General features: G+C 36.2%; 1 protein-coding gene across 7 annotated transcripts in view; it reads left to right on the top strand.

Annotated features, from left to right (window-relative positions):
• Positions 1-22965, top strand: part of SUPT3H (SPT3 homolog, SAGA and STAGA complex component) — a 654143-nt gene that overhangs the window by 414197 nt on the left and 216981 nt on the right. The window contains exon 1 of one of the 7 annotated variants that reach the window (XM_077161965.1): positions 5718-5936. The exons of the other annotated variants lie outside the window; for them this stretch is intronic. Coding sequence (XP_077018080.1) covers positions 5880-5936 — 57 coding nt within the window. The 5' untranslated portion in view covers positions 5718-5879. Of the gene's footprint in view, positions 1-5717; positions 5937-22965 lie in introns of those variants that run through there. 7 annotated transcript variants of the gene reach the window in all.

The following is a 22965-nucleotide window of genomic DNA, read 5'->3' as shown; positions in this document are numbered from 1 at the left end:
CACAAGTGAAATCACTAAAATGTGTCTGCCATAGCATTTCAATATGTTAGTGTAATCAACATTCCAGTTTTCTGTACTTTTCCACAGATATACTCATAGACCAATTATTTCTACTTATCTATACAGAGTCACTTATAGGTGAAGTTAATGTTTATTCTTCATGGAAGACAATGACGGACCACTGTAGAGAGCAGTTAGTAGGCTGGGCCATAATGTAGAAGGTCTCAGGAGATTACCCCTCTTTTGGAGCTGGCTCTTATGGAGGGTGTTGCAAGAACCCAGTGAACTCTGGTCTAATCCAGGAAGTGCCAGCAACCTATGCATTTCTTCTGGTAGGTCTGGGTATCAGGAATCTTTGTCAGATTGAGACTATGTCTGCATGAGTTGAAGTAGGTCATCGGTGAGCAACTAATAGAAAGTCAAGGTCTGCCTCCCCAGAGAGAGGGATCTAATAAAAACTAATATAGGTCACCAAGGCTCAGTTGGGAGAGATTGGTGTTTTAGAAGGTAATCTATTCCCCAAATAAAACTGGAGTGTAAGCTAATAATCAGAATAGTGTGCAAAGCCATTCCCCTTTCCCAGCAGTTAAAAATGCTTCTGCCAGTAGCTATTTATAGTCTTTCTATCATGTTTAAACCATTAGAATGGGGCTAATGAGAGTTTTTTTTTTCCTTCATGTCAGAGAAGTCACTTAAGACTGCTCAATATACTCAAATACTTAAAACGTAAAATAGAATTAATAAAATAAAAACTAAACTAATAAAGTGCCTCCTTTAAAAAAAAATAAGGGTTTCTTCAGAATTTTAAGTTCAACTGTAGATTTTAGGTGTCTCCTATTGTACTCATATCTCAGTTTCTCTTGGTGTAAGGCTGAAGCCATTAATCTTTAAAACCCTTAACAGGAACTTTCTAGGAAATATAATGGCCACTATAAGTATAGTGTTTCCTTCCATTAGTTTATATATACTTACATAGATCATACTAACTTTTTTCCCTCCAAACACTTTCTAAACCAAACCAAATGTCCTGTGCCAATTCATAGAGGCCTATAAAATTTAAGTAATATGAACAATACAGATCCATCCTTTTTTCTCACTCTCTTCCTCCAAACATAAAGTATAAAATCCCTTATTACCATGTGTGATATCTGGACTTCAGTATTAGTTCCTCCTGTCTCCTCCCCCACTAACTCATACTGTTAAGTTGTTAAACACAACTTTTATCATGTTATTAACCCCACTCAGGATCCAGGAATGTTGTTTAACACCTTCTACATTAAAATTTGCCTCCTCTAATATCTATTGTTCATTCTGTTATTGTGGCAGTCACACTTTGCTACCTTGTTTTACTATCTTTATAATATTTTTGGTGCCAGAATCTCTATCTCATTTTGTACTCTAGCTTCTAATTCAATGTTTCATACTTATTTGTTCTTTACTGTATTTATTGACCCTCTCCTACTGTCTAAGTACTGTATAATACATTGAGGAACACAGATTGAAAACTATAAAATATATTTATAAGAAGCTTGATCTGCCTTCATAATTCATATAATGTTGTTGGCTGTGATATTGGCAAGTATCTCATATTACACTGCAGAGGAGTTTATCAAAGCATTATAATTTTATAATATCCACCATTGTGCTCTTTTAACAGTAGAATTTATTACAATGTAGGCCCATATTTTTATTGTTTTAATCTCTAGCAGTGTTATAAGTGTCTCTATATGCTGTAAGTACTTTACGTTACTTTGTAATTTACGTGAATAATTTAAGTTTTCACAAAACAAGTACAATTTAGATTTTATCTGTGCACTAGGATTAAATGATTAGTTTAAAAGAGCATACATATATATACTATATCTGACTCCAGTGTAAATGTCAGGCAAGGAATGTATATGCTAATAAAGATGTTTGCTTTGTAATTGGAAGCGGATTGTTTCTAGATACTGTCCAAAACTGTTTAAGAACATTTGGATATGAAATAACACCTTAATTTTAACAGTGTATAGCTGTTCATACAATTAATTTTCACCCAGTTGAATTCTGTTCAATTTGAATTTGGGTGCTTGCCAAAAAATACCACATGGATAGAAAGCTGGCTCTACCACAGTTGACTTTTTAATGTTGCTCTGAATTTAGCAGCCCAGAACAGTTCTTCAATTCTATATTTATAAATATAGTCCTTAATTCTATATTTATAATAGCTTATTTTAAATCTTTGTCTACTAAGTCCAAAATCTGAGCCCTTTTAGGCTCAGATTTTCTCACTTTTTTCTCGTAACTGCTTTTTCCCCTCTGTAGGGGCCACATTTTCCTGTTTCTTTGTTTTGTATAGCTTCCTAGTGATTGCCTATGGATTAGCAAAGTTTAAGGACCAGCCAATGCTTAGTCAGTTTTCCTTAGACACTGTGAATAAGGCTTTCATTCTTTGCTGAGGGATCTGTGTCTGTGTTAGGGCATACATTCAGAGGTCACGCTTTTACAAGTCTTTCTTTGCTTTTCTTTACAGTCAGCTGTGGATGGTTGCATAGGGATTCACCTTTAGCTAGGGATGAGTAGGCAACTGTGACTCTTTTGATCTTTCTTGAGTTTGTACTTATCCCATGCCTGTGTAAGCCTTTCAGATCCCTGGAATATGTCAGTTTTTCAAAAGCTCCTATGGGTGTCTTGTACTGCAGATTTCCTTTTAAAGTATTTGTCTGGCCTTTTGCTTGCCACGCTAATATTGTAGCCTCAGGCTGCTATGTTGCTGGCTTTCCCAGTAATTTGCCACTAATTGCTGTTCTTTTCAACAGTGCCCTGGAAATGAAAACCAATCATCCTTCAGCAGTGGCAAAACTGCTGCTGTACTTGCCATAGAGCTGGAAAAGTGCAGGTGGGCTTGCTGGGGGATGAGCATTAATGGTTGTAGCCCCCCCCCCAAATTAAAATGTTCCTTACTGTTCAGATGTTTTTCTTTAATAAATGCTTTTCAATTTATTGTATGCCTTTGGTAATTTCCCAGATATCTGAAATGGTTGTTTCTGATAATTTTGCCAGGTTTAACATTTCTTCTTTTAGGAATAGTATTTGTTAAGGTCTCACTCCATAATTTCTCAAATTTTCTTGATTACTTTTAACATTAAGAAATGTTAAGATCACTTAAAATGACATGAAAAACCGTGTTGTGAGACTTTTAAATCTCTAATTTTACTTTGCATTATGAAGACTAATAAAACTTCCTGGGGAAAATAATTGCAACTTAGTTAATTTGCAATGAAAGACAGGTATGAGAGAATGGCAGTCTCCTTTTTATGGTTTTTTAAAAATGAGCCCTTCTGTCAAATATGTCATTATGATCTAAAGAGGAATAACTGAAATTGTTGATTGCTGTATGCCAGATTAAAGGAAAACCGCTCAGAGATTTCCCATTGCTTCCTTAAGAAATGTATGAAAGGATACTGACTGCATCAGCTGCTAACCTGTAGTTTGAATATATAATGCACGTCCCCACCCAGAGAATGGAATATTTGATCTTTGAAGTACTAAATATTGTACACCTAAATTTTGGGGATTCTAAGGCATATACAGATCTCTTGGTATCTAAATGTAATATAAGAAAGGTAGGTTATTATGATAACAATAGCAACAGCAAATGCTGTTCATCCATTCATTCAACAAATATTGACTGAGCACCAATACACACCAACACTGTTTTGGTTCCTTTGATATATCACTGAAAACAAAACAAAAATTCTTGTTCTCTTGGAGCTTACATTCTAGTAGAACACTAACATTTTTTTTTTTTTTTGCGAGCTTACTACATGCCATTTTAGGCATTTTTTGCAAATATAAACTCATTTAATCCTTACCATAATTCTGAGATAAGCACTACCCCAGTTTTCAAATGAAAAAAAAGTGAAGTAACAAGATGGTAACTCATTTATTCAAAACCATACAGTTTGGGGAGTGGTAGAACGATGTTTAAACAACCCAGGCATATGGCCTTCAACATCCATGTTCTCAATTACTAACCTATATTGCCAGCAAGACAAATTCAGATCATAATGTAAACTCAAATGTGTATTGAGTTTAGTCATGCATCTTAAATAACTGTTGCAACAAAGGAGTGTTAAAACATTGAATAGTAGGTGCTGTGGCAAATGCTGCTATTCAACCAAAAGTGGATTGTTGCCAGGTAGACTAGTATTATCAGTTTTTTGTTTGTTTTCCCGAAACTTTGGAATCCTGGATTTTTACTTGAAATCTCTGGATTTTTAAATAATACCAAATAATGAAAAATTTTGGCTAGTCTATACAACTCAAATAAAATATATTAATAAACGATTTGAAAAGGGTTGCCATTTTATATACCGCGTTCATATTTTTAACACCAAATACATTATGATGTGTCTGTCTCTCTCCTTAGCCTCAGATGCTTGGGCACCTCAGATATGTATATGAAACCCAGACTCCTTAGCTTATCCTCAAATTCCTGTTTGTCTGCAAATATTTTATTTCTCCTGTGGGGATACTACCTTCCAGTTAATGAAACTAACAACCAGGAAGGTATCCTTGACTTCTCATTGTCTCCCCATCCCTGCCTCTCTCCTTCCCTCTCTTCCTCCTCCTCTCTCCTCACCTCCCCCTTCTCCTCTCCCCTCCCTCTTTCTCTTCTCCCCTCCTTTCCTCCTTACTCACTAGCTCCTACTCACATATGCCTTTCTCTTGCCTTCTGCTTTGCTTTTGCTACTTTCTGCAGAAATGTCCTTACCTTCTTTCATACTCTTCTCCCTTACTCTTCCTTTCCTAGTTTGTCTTGCCCATTAAACTATTATCTACCTAAGGATGAGGACCACAGATTAGTCATCTTTACATTCCCAGCCTCTGCTATGGTGTCCAGCACATAGGATATGGTATAGTCTGTGGATTTATTTCCCATGACAGCAGGGCTCGGGTAATTTCTGTTAGTGGTAATGGGGCATTTTCTAAGAGCTGTATTTATACGGGGATTTTGTGAGAAATGCAGTCTATATGGAATTCCATTGATTGTATGGCTGGAATTTTTGAAAAGCTCTGGAAAGGTAGTCATGTCATAATTTGGAAATTATATTCAGCACATTCCTAGGTAACTTTTCAGTGAAACTTGGTATGTGTGTATCTGTTTTTCATTCTTTCCTAGCTCTTGTCGTCTTCTGATAAACAAAAGTCTGATGCCCTTCTTTATGTTAATTTAAACTTAGAATGAATTAAATATCACAACAGAAATAATTCAAAGTAATCTTGTTTCGAATATCCTTTCATACTCATAACATCCTAACAGCATAGTCCTCTCACCCCATTAACTATCCCATTTCAGAAAATATGTTTTAAATCTATTTTTATCATTGCCTCACCTGAAGGAACTTTTTGTCCACCTCCCTCTTATAAATAAAAATGTCATTCCATCAGACAGTAACACCAAATACTTATGTCATTCTTTCTAATTTCTCACTGTCCTTTTCTCACTATTCCTTTATAGTTCTTGGTTGTTATCATTCTTGGTAATTTCAATAGTCACATAAATATGACCCTTCTAGTACCTTCACCTCTCAGTTTCTTCATTTCCTCTCTTCCAACGATCTTGTCCTCCAGCTTACTTCAGCCTTTAATTCCCATGCTTATACCCTACACCATGTCATTAACAATTACCACAATGACTTCATAATTTAAATTCTATTCTCTAGCTACCATCTCCCATTATGTCTCACTTAATTTTAGATTTCATGGTCGGTAATTATAATCACTCTCTTGCCTATGTACTTTAGTCCCGTGCCTTCTTTCCCTTTGTCTTATTCACCTGGCAAATACCTAACACAGGTTAAATCTAGCTTTCCACCAGCTCTGAGCCTACACCCATGCAGCTAAACACTGTTAGAGAAAAGCAGTCTGGACTCCCATTAAATTCAGGACTGGTAGGTTCAAATGTGTTGTTAATGCTGCTTGTGAAATATATATGTGTGTGTGTCTGTGTGTGTGTGTCTGTGTCTGTGTGTATCTTTGTATTTATATATTTTTATATATGTATTTTTTTAACAGAAATAAGAATGTTAATAGGAACATTATACATAATAACCAAAAAGCAGAAACAACCCAACGTTCATCAGCTGATGGATGGATAAACAAAATGTGGTATTCAGCTGATGGATGGATAAACAAAATGTGGTATATCTTTTTTCCAATCAAAAGAAATGAGGTCTTGATACATGTTACAACATGAATGAATCTTGAAAACATTATACTAAGTTCAAAAAGCCAGACAAAAAGACCATATATTGTATAATTCCATTTTCATGAAATGCCCAGAATAGGCAAATCTATAAAGACAGAAAGTAGATTACTGGTTACCTATGACTGGAGTAGATGGAAGAATTAGAGGGGTGATTGTTAAAGAGAAAGGGGTATCTTTTGGGGAGAAATAAAATGTTCTAAAATTGATTGTGGTGATGGCTGCAGAACTCTGAGACTACCTTAAAAGGCATTGAATTGTACACTTTAATGAGTGAATTATATATATATTTATCTCTCAATAAAGTTTTTTTAAAAAAGAAACTCTTTATGTAATGATATGGAATGATTTCCAAGATAGATTAAGTGAATAAAGCAGAGTGCAAAACTATCATATATGCTACTATCTGAGTGGGGAAATACAGTTATATAAATGTACAGAATATTTCTGGAAGGATAAGGAATACCCCAGTAACACTGATTGCCTTTGGAGGCAGAACTATATGGCTTCGGGATCCAGCATAGGAGAATTTTTTAAATTGTTGCGATACCCCTCCCTCGCAAAGAAAAGAGGAAGAAGGAAGGGCATAAAGAGTAATACAATGAATATATGCATGCCAGCCACCCGGCTTAAGAAACCATTACTCATATGCAACTACGTGATGACTTGTGAGTTACTGATTATATATGTAGAATTGAATGATCAATACAGGAATGTTTGCATTTGCTTTGTGTTTTTTGGTATTTTAAAAAATAAATAAATAAATAAAAAGCCAATAACCAAAAAAGAAAGAAACCATTACCATTACTCAGTGATTTGAACAGTGAATAAAAAAGTGTTTGCAAAGTCCCCTCGAGGGAATGGTGAGAAAGGGGAAAATTCAACTACCCCAAGTGGAGAATTCTTTTTTTTTTTTTTATTAAAAAAAATTAACTAACACAACATTTAGAAATCATTCCATTCTACATATGCAATCAGTGATTCCAGTATCATCACATAGATGTATGATCATCATTTCTTAGTACATTTTCATCGATTTAGAAAAAGAAGTAGCAAGACAACAGAAAAAGAAATAAAATGATACTATAGAGAAAAAAATAAAAATACAAAATACGAAAAATATATAAAAAAACAGAAAAAAACATACAAAAAAAACTATAGCTCAGATGCAGCTTCATTCAGTGTTTTAACATAATTACATTACAGTTAGGTAGTATTGTGCTGTCCGTTTTTGAATTTTTGTATTCAGTCCTGTTGCACAGTCTTATCCCTTCAGCTCCAATTACCCATTATCTTACCCTATTTCTAACTCCTGATGGTCTCTGTTACCAATGACATATTCCAAGTTTATTCTTGAGTGTCAATTCACATCATTGGGACCATACAGTACTTGTCTTTTAGTTTTTGGCTAGACTCACTCAGCATAATGTTCTCTAGGTCCATCCATGTTATTACATGCTTCATAAGTTTATCTTGTCTTAAAGCTGCATAATATTCCATCGTATGTATATACCACAGTTTGTTTAGCCATTCTTCTGTTGATGGACATTTTGGCTGTTTCCATCTCTGTGCAATTGTAAATAACGCTGCTATAAACATTGGTGTGCAAATGTCCATTTGTGTCTTTGCCCTTAAGTCCTCGGAGTAGATACCTAGCAATGGTATTGCTGGGTCATATGGCAATTCTATATGCAGCTTTTTGAGGAACCACCAAACTGCCTTCCACAATGGTTGCACCATTTCACATTCGCACCAACAGTGGATAAGTGTGCCTCTTTCTCCACATCCTCTCCAGCACTTGTCATTTTTAGTTTTGTTGATAATGGCCATTCTGGTGGGTGTGAGATGATATCTCATTGTGGTTTTGATTTGCATTTCTCTAATGGCCAGGAACATTGAGCATCTCTTCATGTGCCTTTTGGCCATTTGTATTTCCTCTTCTGAGAAGTGTCTGTTCAAGTCTTTTACCCATTTTGTAATTAGATTGGCTGTCTTTTTTTGTTGAGTTGAACAATCTCTTTCTAAATTCTGGATACTAGACTTTTATCTGATATGTCGTTTCCAAATATTGTCTCCCATTGTGTAGGTTGTCTTTCTACTTTCTTGATGAAGTTCTTTGATGCACAAAAGTGTTTAATTTTGAGGAGCTCCCATTTATTTATTTCTTTGTTCAGTGCTCTTGCTTTAGGTTTAAGGTCCATAAAACCACCTCCAATTGTAAGTTTCATAAAATATCTCCCTACATTTTCCTCTAACTGTTTTATGGTCTTAGACCTAATGTTTAGATCTTTGATCCATTTTGAGTTAACTTTTGTATAGGGTGTGAGATACGGGTCCTCTTTCATTCTTTTGCATATGGATATCCAGTTCTCTAGGCACCATTTATTGAAGAGACTGTTCTGTCCCAGGTGAGTTGGCTTGATTGCCTTATCAAAGATCAAATGTCCATAGATGAGAGGGTCTACATCTGAGCACTCTATTCAATTCCATTGGTCGAAATATCTATCTTTACGCCAGTACCATGCTGTTTTGACCACTGTGGCTTCATAATATGCCTTAAAGTCAGGCAGCATGAGACCTCCAGCTTCGTTTTTTTTCCTCAAGATACTTTTAGCAATTCGGGGCACCCTGCCCTTCCAGATAAATTTGCTTATTGGTTTTTCTATTTCTGAAAAATAAGTTGTTGGGATTTTGATTGGTATTGCATTGAATCTGTAAATCAATTTAGGTAGAATTGACATCTTAACTATATTTAGTCTTCCAATCCATGAACATGGTATGCCCTTCCATCTATTTAGGTCTTCTGTGATTTCTTTTAACAGTTTTTTGTAGTTTTCTTTATATAGGTCTTTTGTCTCTTTAGTTAAATTTATTCCTAAGCATTTTATTCTTTTAGTTGCAATTGTAAATGGAATTTGTGTCTTGATTTCCCCCTCAGCTTGTTCATTGCTAGTGTATAGAAACATACATATTTTTGAATGTTGATCTTGTAACCTGCTACTTTGCTGTACACATTTATTACCTCTAGTAGTTTTGTTGTGGATTTTTCCGGGTTTTCGACATATAGTATCATATCGTCTGCAAACAGTGATAGTTTTACTTCTTCCTTTCCAATTTTGATGCCTTCTATTTCTTTTTCTTGTCTAATTGCTCTGGCTGGAACCTCCAACACGATGTTGAATAATAGTGGTGATAATGGACATCCTTGTCTTGTTCCTGATCTTAGGGGGAAAGTTTTCAATTTTTCCCCATTAAGGATGATATTAGCTGTGCGTTTTTCATATATTCCCTCTATTATTTTAAGGAAGTTCCCTTGTATTCCTATCCTTTGAAGTGTTTTCAACAGGAAAGGATGCTGAATCTTGTCAAATGCCTTCTCTGCATCAATTGAGATGATTATGTGATTTTTCTGCTTTGATTTGTTGATATGGTGCATTACATTAATTGATTTTCTTATGTTGAACCATCCTTGCATACCTGGGATGAATCCTACTTGGTCATGATGTATAATTCTTTTAATGTGTTGCTGGATTTGATTTGCTAGAATTTTGTTGAGGATTTTTGCATCTATATTCATTACAGAGATTGGTCTATAGTTTTCTTTTTTTGTAATATCTTTGCCTGGTTTTGGTATGAGGGTGATGTTGGCTTCATAGAATGAATTAGGTAGCTTTCCCTTTGCTTCAATTTTTTTGAAGAGTTTGAGCAGAGTTGGTACTAATTCTTTCTGGAATGTTTGGTAGAATTCACATGTGAAGCCATCTGGTCCTGGACTTTTCTTTTTGGGAAACTTTTGAATGACTGATTCAATTTCTTTACTTGTGATTGGTTTGTTGAGGTCATCTATTTCTTCTTGAGTCAAAGTTGGTTGTTCATGCCTTTCTAGGAACTTGTCCATTTCATCTACATTGTTGTATTTATTAGCATAAAGTTGTTCATAATATCCTGTTATTACCTCCTTTATTTCTGTGAGGTCAGTAGTTATGTCTCCTCTTCCATTTCTGATCTTATTTATTTGCATTCTCTCTCTTCTTCTTTTTGTCAATCTTACTAAGGGCCCATCAATCTTGTTGATTTTCTCATAGAACCAACTTCTGGTTTTATTGATTTTCTCTATTGTTTTCATGTTCTCAATTTCATTTATTTCTGCTCTAATCTTTGTTATTTCTTTCCTTTTGCTTGCTTTGGGGTTAGTTTGCTGTTCTTTCTCCAGTTCTTCCAAGTGGACAGTTAATTCCTGAATTTTTGCCCTTTCTTCTTTTCTGATATAGGCATTTAGGGCAATAAATTTCCCTCTTAGCACTGCCTTTGCTGCGTCCCATAGGTTTTGATATGTTGTGTTTTCGTTTTCATTCGCCTTGAGATATTTACTAATTTCTCTTGTAATTTCTTCCTTGACCCACTGGTTGTTTAAGAGTGTGTTGTTGAGCTTCCACGTATTTGTGATATTTGTGAATTTTCTGGTGCTCTGCCTATTATTGATTTCCAACTTCATTCCTTTATGATCCGAGAAAGTGTTGTGTATGATTTCAATCATTTTGAATTTGTTGAGACTTGCTTTGTGACCCAGCATATGGTCTATCTTTGAGAATGATCCATGAGCACTTGAGAAAAAGGTGTATCCTGCTGTTGTGGGGTGTAATGTCCAATAAATGTCTTAAGTCTAGCTCATTTATTGTAATATTCAAATTCTCTGTTTCTTTGTTGATCCTCTGTCTAGATGTTCTTTCCATTGATGAGAGTGGGAAATTGAAGTCTCCAACTATTAGGGTAGATGTGTCTTTTTCCCTTTTCAGTATTTGCAGTGTATTCCTCACGTATTTTGGGGCATTCTGATTCAGCGCATAAATATTTATGATTATTATGTCTTCTTGTTTCATTCTTCCTTTTATTAGTAGATAGTATCCTTCTTTGTCTCTTTTAACTGTTTTGCATTTAAAGTCTAATTTGTTGGATATTAGTATAGCTACTCCTGCTCTTTTCTGGTTGTTATTTGCATGAAATATCTTCTCCCAACCTTTCACTTTCAACCTATGTTTATCTTTGGGTCTAAGATGTGTTTCCTGTAGACAGCATATAGAAGGATCCTGTTTTTTAATCCATTCTGCCAGTCTATGTCTTTTGATTGGGGAATTCAGTCCATTAACATTTAGCATTATTACTATTTGGGTAATACTTTCCTCTACCATTTTGCCTTTTGTATTATATATATCATATCTGATTTTCCTTCTTTCTACACTCTTCTCCATACCTCTCTCTTCTGTCTTTTTGTATCTGACTCTAGTGCTCCCTTTAGTATTTCTTGCAGAGCTGGTCTCTTGGTCACAATTCTCTCAGTGACTTTTTGTCTGAAAATGTTTTAATTTCTCCCTCATTTTTGAAGGACAATTTTGCTGGATATAGAAGTCTTGGTTGGCAGTTTTTCTCTTTTAGTAAGTTAAATATATCATCCCACTGTCTTCTTGCTTCCATGTTTTCTGCTGAGAAATCTACACATAGTCTTATTGGGTTTCCCTTGTATGTGATGGATTGTTTTTCTCTTGCTGCTTTCACAATCCTCTCTTTCTCTTTGACCTCTGACATTCTAACTAGTAAGTATCTTGGAGAACACCTATTTGGATATATTCTCTTTGGGGTGCACTGCACTTCTTGGATCTGTAATTTTAGGTCTTTCATAAGAGTTGGGAAATTTTCAGTGATAATTTCTTCCATTAGTTTTTCTCCTCCTTTTTCCTTCTCTTCTCCTTCTGGGACACCCACAACACGTATATTTGTGCGCTTCATATTATCATTCAATTCCCTGAGCCCCTGCTCAAATCCTTCCATTCTTTTCCATATAGTTTCTGTTTCTTTTTGGATTTCATATGTTCCATCCTCCAGTTCACTAATTCTAACCTCTGTCTCTTGAAATCTACCATTGTAGGTTTCCATTGTTTTTTTCATCTCTTCTACTGTATCTTTCATTCCCATAAGTTCTGTGATTTGTTTTTTCAGACTTTCTATTTCTTCTTGTTCATCCCATGCCTTCTTCATGTCCTCCCTCAATTTATTGATTTGGTTTTTGAAGAGGTTTTCCACTTCTGTTCGTATATTCAGAATTAGTTGGCTCAGCTCCTGTATCTCATTTGAGCTATTGGTTTGTTCCTTTGACTGGGCCATATCTTCAATTTTCCTGGTGTGATTTGTTATTTTTTTGCTGGCATCTGGGCATTTAATCAGATTTCCCTGTGTATGGGACCCAGCAGTTTGAAAGACTTTCCTGTGAAGTCTCTGGGCCCTGTTTTTCTTATCCTGCCCAGTATGTGGTGCTTGTCTGTCTGCGGGTCCCACCAGCAAAAGATATTGTGGCTCCTTTAACTTTGGAAGACTCTCGCTGCTGGGTGTGTGGTGGAGACAGAGGAAAGGTTGTAGGTTGGTTTTAGTGGCTTCAAATTGTGAAGTCCTGGGATCTGAATTCCTTGAGAGAGGGATTCCACCTGAGTTGCGTTTCACCCCTCCCACGGGGAAGGTTCAGGTGGTAGAGAGCCCTGAAAGCAGCCCGCCTCTGCGTTTGGGGCAGTTGCAACCTGTGTAATCCCAGCGCTGAGCCCAGAGGCAACCAAGCTTCTGCAGAAACAGCCACTGAATGCTCTGTTTCACCCCCTTTCCTCTTTTTCAGTTAGCCCAATAGGCGACTTCCGCCTTGATCAGTTTTGCCTGAGCTGAGGGCCTATTTTTAGTAGTCAGAAGTTGTTCATTAATGCCACTATTGGTGTTAGGTTGGACTCAGTCTCTACTACTGTTGGAGACTCTTTCCTTTCCCTCTGGGAAGTTGCCTGTGGGGGAGGGGCGCCGGCCGCCGCAGCTTGGAGAACCACCGATCCGAAGCTCCCAGCCGGCCCGGGAAGCCGCGCCTGTGGGAGGGGTTCCAGTCGCCGGCCGCCGCGGCTTGGGGAACTGCCGATCCAAGGCTCCCAGCCGGCCGCTGCGGCTTGGGGAACCACCGATCGAGTCTCTCAGCCGGACCAGGAAGGAGGGAGGGAGGGGGGCCGGCCACCAGCCGCCGCGGCCCGGGGACGCGTGCACCGCTCGGGGACCTTGCCGCAGCGGAGTCTCATAGCCGGTCCAGCCGTTCTAGACTGCGGTACACTGTGTGTCTGGTTTCTGTCGTGGCTATGGGAGCTGTTCTGTACTGTTTCTAGTTATTTAGTAGTTGTTCTGGAGGAGGAACTAAGACGCGCGCACCTTACTAAGCCACCATCTTCTCCGAAAGTCCTCCCCAAGTCTATATATGTATTTATATATGTATTTCATTCACTCATTCATTCTTACACTCTCCCTGATAATGTATATGCCTTTTTCATTTCTTTCACATCTCTAAATATTTATTTCCCATCATCATTCTCAGCTGACAGTTGTGCTTCTTACGTCCATGAGAAAATAGCAATTAAAGCAGTCTTTCACATTCTTCCACCATACTACCATTTTTCCAGCATATATGTCCATATCCCTATCTTCACTCCTGTTACTACCGTGACTTTACTGTCCATTCTCCTAAGACCTCTACACTTGTCCTTTAGGCCCCATCTCTTACCCAGTAAAGAATTAGCACTTGTTTCTTCTTCTGCATCATCAGTTTCCCACTCTTTACTGCATTATTCTTATCAACATTAAAAAATGCTCTGATTTCTCCTGTCTGAAAACTCATTTTTTGCTGACCTACTTCTTTCTCTAGCTGCCATCCTTAACAGCAGAACTCCTCAAAAGTGTTGCTTATTTGGGCTATCTTCAGTTCCTGTTTCCCTTACTCTCTTTCTGATATTTAGTAAGTCTTTTAAAAAATTTTCAAATCCTCAGGAAAATTTCAAGACTAGAACAATGAATGCTTATATAAAATTTACCTAGGTTCACATCAGTTATTAACTTTGCAGCATTTACAAACAGACATATTCACAGTCACATTCACACAAACACACTTTATCAGTTAGGGCTCTGGAGAGAACTTGTAGGATATGCATTCAGATAGAGAAAGGTAGAGAGAATGATTGATTGATTGATTTTAAGGAATAAACTCTCAGATCTGTTGGGCACCCTGGAAAAGCAGAAAGAGGCTGATGTTGCAGTCTTGAGGCAAAATATCTTCTATTCCAAGAAACCTCAGTTTTTGCTCTGCCTGCCTTCCTCTGATTGCATGAAGCCTACCCACTTTATCAAGAGAATAACCTTTACTTAAATGAACTGATTGTGGATATTAAATGTATCTACAAACTACCTTTACAGCAAAATCAAGATTTGTGCTTTTTAAAAAATAACTGGACACTTTAGCCTAGTTATGTTGAAACATAAAGTTAATCATCATTGTCTCAACTTGGCATGGATACACATCTCCTTAAACTCCAGCTAAAGACAATAACAAAGTCATACTTCTGCCTAGCCTAATATAGCTGTCCTGCATGCAACTGAAAATGCACCATCCCTTTCTCCAGAAGTTGAGTGATGTTCACTCTTCTCCCTGATGTCCTGTAACTTAAATAACATGATGTAAAGTTAACAATACTTAAAAACTATGATGCAAGTTAACACATTTTATGTTATATGATAAAGGGACATGGGAGGGAATAAAGCAAAAGTAGTTGCTTAATACCCACACACAAACATATTCATAACAAAATAAGGAAGAATTACTAATAACAGTTCATCATTTCTGCAACTGCTCACGTGATTGTAGTTGGTGTTTGTAACTACCTTCTTCTACTACTCATTCCATATTTCCTTAGCCCTCAACAGTACCTCCGTTGGTCTCGGCCTGGTAGGGTGACCCAAACCTTCATTCCTGAAGAGTTTGGATCATTAAAGTCCTGCCTGAATTGAGTAGCTATAGTTTCCCATTGACTCTAATTAAGGACCCGATATTACAAAGAGAAGCCTTAAGGGATCTCCTGTGTGGTGGATTAAATTCTGTACCCTGATTTAGACATGTTCTTGGTCTTGCTTAATATCCTTGTGGGTATAAACCCATTGTATGTATGATTTCTTGAAGATATTTAGTTAAGGTGTGCTCCATCTGAATAAGGTTGGGTCTTAATCTGGATTACTGGAGTCCTTTATAAGCAGAATGAAATTCGGACATAGCTACAGAAAGCTATGGAGAAGAACTGGAAGCTGGAAATCAATAGAACCCAGAACAGACAGAAGAGGACATTACCTTGTACCAGGAAACCCAGAACACCCAAGGATTGCCAGCCAGCCAGAATTCTACCAACCCCAGGAAGAAGGACTCTTCTAGTGAAACTGTTAGCCGGTAAATTCCTTTTGTTTAAGCCAAAACTTTGTGTGGTATTTGTTATAGCACCCTGAAAACTAAGACATCCTGTATTCCAAGCATATTCTTTCTTACCTCTGTTGTATAGTAGCAACCCAATTTCCCTATGGTAATCAGGCTCATTCTCAATAGTCAGTATTTTAACTCCCTTACTTACTTGTTGAAGTATAGGCATGAGGAATCCAAAGTGGCCAGGTAGCAGTCTTAACTTCAAATTCAATGGAATCATGTTGTATCTCCTGGTAGAAGCATTCCTAACTATAGACCAGTGCAGCATAAGACTGCAGGGACAGGAAGCAAAATTTTTGCTGGTGGATCACTAGGGGTAGTAGTGAGTGGTATATTTCCATTTCCCCTTTGATTCTTGGACCCATAGATCCTAGCTTTGGAAGAAACAGCCCCATATATTGGACACTGATATAGATCATATACATTGCTATAGCCCCACAAGCTATTATCATATAATAGATGCTGTAACAGAGTCTTCAAAAGGCCATGCCACCATTCCATCAAATTAGCTGCTTTAGTATACTGGGAAACATAAGACCAGTGAATTCCATGATCATGGGCCCATTGCTGTGCTTCATTTGCTCTGAAGTGAGTTACTTGATCAGAAGCATTGCTGTGTGAAATATCATGACAGTGGATAAAGAATTCTGTAAGGTTATGGATGGTAGTTTTGGCAGAAGTATAGCATGCAAGCAAGGCAAATCTATATCAGAATAAGTGTCTATTCCAGTAAGAACAAAACACCGCCCCTTCCATTATGGAAGTAGTCCAATGTAATAAATCTATCACCAGGTAACTAACTTATCACCTTGGGAACTGGGTACCATATTGGGGAGTGAGTGTTAATGTTTGCGGGGGACAGATTGGGTAATCAACAGTGACTGCCTCCAGATTGACCTTGGTGAATTAAAGACCATCTTGCCAAGCACAATCTCCATCCCTACCATCATGACCACTTTATTTATGAGCTCATTGGGCAATGATAGAAGTAGGGCAAAGTGGCTGACTGATAGCTACAGAATGGACCATCCCATCTACTTGATTATTAAAATTTTCTTTTGCTGTGGTCAACCTCTGAAGAACATTCACTTTGGACACAAATATCTCCTTGTTTTTTGCCCATTGAGAGAGGTCTGTCCAGATACATGTTTACTAGACTTCCTCATCACCAATTTTCTAGTCATGTACCTTCCCTGTCATTGACCATTCATCCAAACCTATACCACAGACCATGAATTGGCATGCACTTGTATCTCGAACTATTTCTCTTTCCAAGCAAAATGAACAACCAAGTGTACTTCTCAAAGTTTTGCCCACTGAAGGGTTTCTGTTCACCACTGTCCTTAAGGGACATCGTGAAAAGGTATGACAATGCTATAGCTGTCTACTTTTCCGGTATTGCTTGTATATCATGCATAACCATCTGTAAACCAGGCCCACATTTTCTTTTCCTCAGTCACCTGATCATAGGGTACTCCACGTGAGGCCATGGTTATAGACTGGAAGAGAGAAGGTAATATAGCTGGAGTGGTGCCATGGGTATAGGGCCATTTTCTCATATAACTTACTTATGACTTAATGGTCTGCTTGAGCCCAATCTAGTATACACCATTTTTATTTGATGATGGAGTGCTGTGAGTTGGTGGGTCAGACAACACCTAGTTCATAATGGGCAGCATAGTTCATATGGTTCTTTGTGACTCATGGTTATTATTCAGCTTCTATTAAGACCCAGTAGCAAGCCAAAAGGTGTTTCTCAAAAGAAATGTTTTTATCCACAGAAAATGGCAGGGCTTTGCCCCAACATTCTCAGTAAATTGAATGAGGATGTGGTGGGAATCACCACTCCACCATCCTTCAAGTCTTTGATAGTGGCAGTCATCTCTACAGTTCCTCCAAGAATGCAGTATTACTTTTTTTTTAAAGTAGTTTTATAGTGATGTATTCACATACCATACAGTCCATTCAAAGTGTATAATCAGTGGCTTTTAGTATAATCACAGAGTTGGGCATTCATCACCACAGTCGATTTTAGAACATTCTCATTATTCCAAAAGAAAACCCCAACTCCTCAGCAGTTACCTCTCAATCCTATCCTTCCTAGTCCTGCATAACCACCAATCTAATTGTCTCTATAAGTTTATTTATATTTACATTTTATATAAATGGAACCATACAATGTAGTGCTTTTTTTCTGATTTCTTTCATTTAGCATGTTTTCTTTAAATTATTATTGTTTAATTAAAGAAGTTGTAGGTTTACAGAAAAGTCATGTCAAAACTACAACATTCCCATATTCCCTCCTATTGTGAATACTTTGCATTAATGTGGTACCTTTGTTAAAAGTGATAAAAGAATATTAAAATATTACTGTTAATTCTAGTGCATAGTTTACATTAGGTATATTTTCCCCCATTCACCACCCTATTAGAAACATGATAGGGTGTAACATGTATGACAAAGTAATAGTATCATACATTTATTAAAATTCATGGAATTATTATATTTATACTATTAACCACAGTCCATCATCCACAACATGTTTCACTGTATTATACAGTCCCATGGTATAGCTTCTAACTTTCCTTCTTAGAAACCTACACAACCCAAAACTGCCCTTTTGATCACATTCACAAACATAATTCAGCATTGTTAATTACACTCATGATATGTGCTACTCCCACCATTATCCATGTCCAAGCATTTACAGTCAACGTAAATAGAAATTCTGCACAACTTAAGCATCAGCTCCCCATTCTCCACACACACACACACCCATTCTATCCCCCTGATAACCTATATTCTGGATTCTAACTTTTTGAATTTGCTTTTTAAAATTAGTTTTTATCAGTGAGATTATACAATATTTGTCCTTTTATGTCTGGTTTATTTCACTCAGCATAATGTTCTCAAAGTTCTCCCATGTTGTCATATGTGCCAGAACTTCATTCCTTCTTACAGGTGAATAATATTCCATTGTGTATATATATATACCACATTTTTTATCCATTCATCAATTGATGGACACTTGGGTTGCTTTCATCTTTTGGCAATTATGAATAATGCCACTATGAACATCAGTGTACAAATGTCTGAGCCCCTGCTTTCAGTTCTTTTGGTTATAAACCTAGTAATGGAATTGCAGGTTGTTTGGGAGGAACTGTCACAATGTCTTCTACAGCCACTATACAATTTTACATTCCTATCAGCAATATATGAGTGCCCCTTTTTCTTCACATCCTCTCCTACACTTTCTCAATTTCTCATTTTTTTTAATCACCCATTCTGTTGGGTGTGAAATGTATCTCATTGTGGTTTTGATTGCTGGGTCATATGGCAATTCTATACTTAACTTTCTAGAGGAACTGCCAATCTGTCTTCCACAGTGGCTGCACCATTTTACATTCCTGCCAGCAATGAATGAATATTCCTATTTTTCCACATCCTCTCCAACACTTAACGTTTTCTGTTTTTAATAGTGGCCATTTTAGTAAGTGTGAAATGTTATCTCTTTATGGTTTTGTTTTGTATTTCCCTAATAACTTTGGATTTAGAAAACATCTTTCATATGCTTCTTAATCATTTGTATTTCTTCTTTGGAAAAATGTCTCTTTGAGTCTTTTGCCCATTTTTTAATGTGGGCTGTATGTCTTTTTATTGTTAAATTGTAGGATTACTTTATAGGTTCTGAATAGTAAACCCTTATCAGATATGTAGTTTCTAAATATTTTCTCCCATTGAGTAAGTTGCCTCTTCACTTTCTTGACTGAGTCCCTTGAAACACAAAGTTCTTAATTTTTAAGAGGTCACATTTATCTATTTTTTTCTTTCATTGCTTGTGCTTTGGGTGTAAAGTCTAAGATACCATTGCTTTCCACAAATTTTGAAGCTGCTTCCCTACATATTCTTCCAGGAGTTTTATGGTTCTGGTTCTAATAATTAAGTCTTTGATCCATTTTGAGTTAATTTTGTATATGGTATGAGAATGAATAAGAATTCGTTCTTTTAAATATGGATATGCAGTTCTCCCAGCAACATTTATAGAAGAAACTAATTTTTTCCCAGTTGAGTAGACTTGGCAGCCTTATCAAATTTCAATTGGCCATATATGTGATAGTCTATTTCTGAACTCTTAAATCAATTCCATTGGTCAATATATCTATCTTTATGCTTGTACCATGCTGTTTTGGCCACTATAGCTTTGTAATATGCTTTAAAATCAGGATGCATGAATCCTCCAACTTCATTCTTCTTTTCAAGATGTTTTTGGTTATTCAGTGCCCCTTACCCTTCCAAATAAATTTGATGATTAGCTTTTCCATTTCTGCAAAGTAGGCTTTTGGAATTTTGATTGGGATTGCATTGAATCTTTAAATCAGTTTGGGTAGAATTGACATCATAATGATATTTTATCCTCCAATCCATGAACATGGAATGTGCTTCCATTTATTTTGGTCTTCTTTGATTTATTTTAGCAGTGTTTTGTAGTTTTCTACGTATATGTCTTTTACATCCATGTTTAAATTTATTCCTAGATATTTGATTCTTTTAGTTACTATTGTAAATGGAATTTTTTTCTTAATTTACTCCTCAGATTGCTCATTACTAATGTATAGAAACACTACCGATTTTTCACATGTTGATGTTGTATCCTGCCACTTTGCTGAACTCGGTTTATTAGCTCTAGTAGCTTTATTGTAAATTTGTCAGGACTTTCCATATATGGGATCATGTCATCTGTGAATGGGAAAGATTTTCCTTCTTCCTTTCCAATTTGGATGCCTTTTATTTCTTTTTTTCTTGCCTAGTAGCTCTAGTTAGAACTTCTAGGACAGTGTTGAATCACAGTGGTGACAGTGGGCAACCTTATCTTGTTTCAGAAATTAGAGAGAAAACAGTCTCTCACCAGTGAGTATGATATTAGCTATGGCCTTTTTGTATATGCCCTTTATGATGTTGAGGAAATTTCCTTCCACTCCTATCTTTCAAAGTGTTTTTATCAAGAAAGAATACTAAATTTTGTCAAATGCTTTTTTTCTGTGTCAATTGAGATGATCATGTGTTTTTTCCCCTTCAATTTATTAATGAGGTGCATTACATTAATTGATCTGTTGGCATACAAGTGTTCATGGTATCCTCTTCTGATCCGATTTTATTTCTGTGGGGCCAGTAGTAATGTCCCCCCTCTCACTTCTGATTTTTTTATTTGCATCTTCTCTTTTTCTCCTGGTAAGTCTAGCTAGGGGGTTGTCAATTTTATTGATCTTCTCAAAGAACCAACTTTTGCTTTTGTTAATTTTCTCTGTTGCTTTGTCTTCAATTTCATTTATTTTGCTCTAATCATAGTTATTTCCTTCCTTCTGCCTGCTGTAGGATTAGTTTACTATTCTCTTTCCAATCCTTCCATGTGTCCACTTGGGTCTTTGTTTTTGTTCTTTCTTCTTTAGTAATGTAAATATTTAGGGCTATAAATTTCCCACTCAGCACTGACTTCACTGCATTCCATAAATTTTGATATGTTGTGTTCTTGTTTTTGTTTGTCTTGAGATATTTATTGATTTGTCTTGAAATTTTTTTCTTTGACCCATTGATAGTTTGAGTATTTTGTTTAATAACTCCGTATATTTATGAATTTTCCATTTCTGTTATTGATTTCCAGATTCATTCCATTATGATCAAATAAAGTTCGTTCTATAAATTCAATCTTTTAATATTTATTGAAACATGTTTTTGACCCAACATGTGGTCTGGCTTGGAGAATGATCTATGAGCACTTGAGAAGAATATATATCATTCTGTGTTGGGGTGCAGAGGCTATATATGTCTGTTAGGTCTGGTTCATTCATCATAAAGTTCTCAGTTACCTTATGATCCTTTGTCCAAATGTTCTGTCTGTTGATGAGTGTGGTGTAATAAAGTCTCCAACTATTGTAGAGATTATTTCTCCCTGCAATTTTGCCAGTGTTTCCTTATGTATTTGAGAGCACCATGGTTAGGTGCATAAATATTTATGATTGCTATTTCTTCTTGGTGGCTTGCCGCTTCTATTAGTATATTGTGCCCTTCTTTGTTTCTTATAATGGTTAGGCATTTAAAGTCTATTTTGAAGATAATAGTGTGGCTACCCCAGCTCTTTTTTGGTTACTACTTGTGTGGAATATCTTTTGCCAACCTTTCACTTTCTACCTGTATATATCTTTGCTCCAAGGTGAGTCTCTTATAGACAGGATATTGCTGTAAATATTTCTTTATCCATTCTACCTATGGATAAAATCTTTTGGGGAAGTTTAATCCATTAACATCCAATATTATTACTGTAAAAGCAGTACTTCAACCATCTTATCCATATATATATATATATATATATATCCATATATGTATATATAATCTATATATAGATTACATATTAAAAACAGTTTCTCTCTCCTGCCTAGGAATTTATTGTCGTTTCGCTTTGTATTTTATATATATATATATATATATATATATATATATATTTTTTTTTTTTTTTGCTTCTTTTTACCCTTTTAGTTGCCCTTGGTAATAATCTTCACTTCTAAACTCTATTTCAAACCTCCCTCTATTGTTTTTTTTCCTTTCAGCCTGCAGAACTCCCTTTAGTATTTCTTGTAGGGCTGGTCTCTTGTTGGCTGTCTCAGTTTCTGTTTATATGTGACTATTTTAAATTCTCCCTCATTTTTGAAAGACAATTTTTCTGGATAAAGAATATTGCAGTTTTTCTCTTTCAGTACTTAAATATGTTGTACCACTGCTTCCTTGCCTCCATGGTTTCTAATGAGAAATTGACATTTAGACTTATTATGGTTCCCTTGTATGTGATGAATCACTTTTCTATTGTTATAAGGATTGTCTCTTTATCCTTGACATTTGACATTTTGATTGCTGTGTATTTTGGAGTAGGTATATTAGGATTTATTCTGTTTGGAATATTTTGCACTTTATTTATGTATATTTATGTCTTTCATAAGAGTTTGAAATTTTTTGGCCATGATTTCCTCAAATATTATTTCTTCCCTATTCCCTTCTCTTCTCCTTCCAGGACACCCATGATGCGTATGTTTGTGCGTTCTGTGCTCTCATTCAATTCCCTGAGTCCCTGCCCAAGTTTTTAATTCTTTTCTCTCTCTGTTCTTCTTTATGTGAAATTTCATTTGTTCAGTCTTCTGCTTCATTTATTCTTTTTCTGCCTGTTCAGATCTTCTGTTGTACACCTCTAGTGTATTTTTAATTTCTTATATTGTGCCTTTCATTCCCATAATTTCTGTTACATTTCTTTTTATACTTTCAAATTCTTCTTTATGCTCACCCACTGTCTACTGAATATTCTTTATCTCTTTAATCCTATCTTCCGTCATCTCATTGATTTGGATTAGATTTGTTTGAA

Source organism: Tamandua tetradactyla, chromosome 5, assembly GCF_023851605.1.
Source record: "Tamandua tetradactyla isolate mTamTet1 chromosome 5, mTamTet1.pri, whole genome shotgun sequence".
NCBI classification, from domain to species: domain Eukaryota; kingdom Metazoa; phylum Chordata; class Mammalia; order Pilosa; family Myrmecophagidae; genus Tamandua; species Tamandua tetradactyla.
This window is presented reverse-complemented; position numbering and strand designations above follow the sequence as displayed.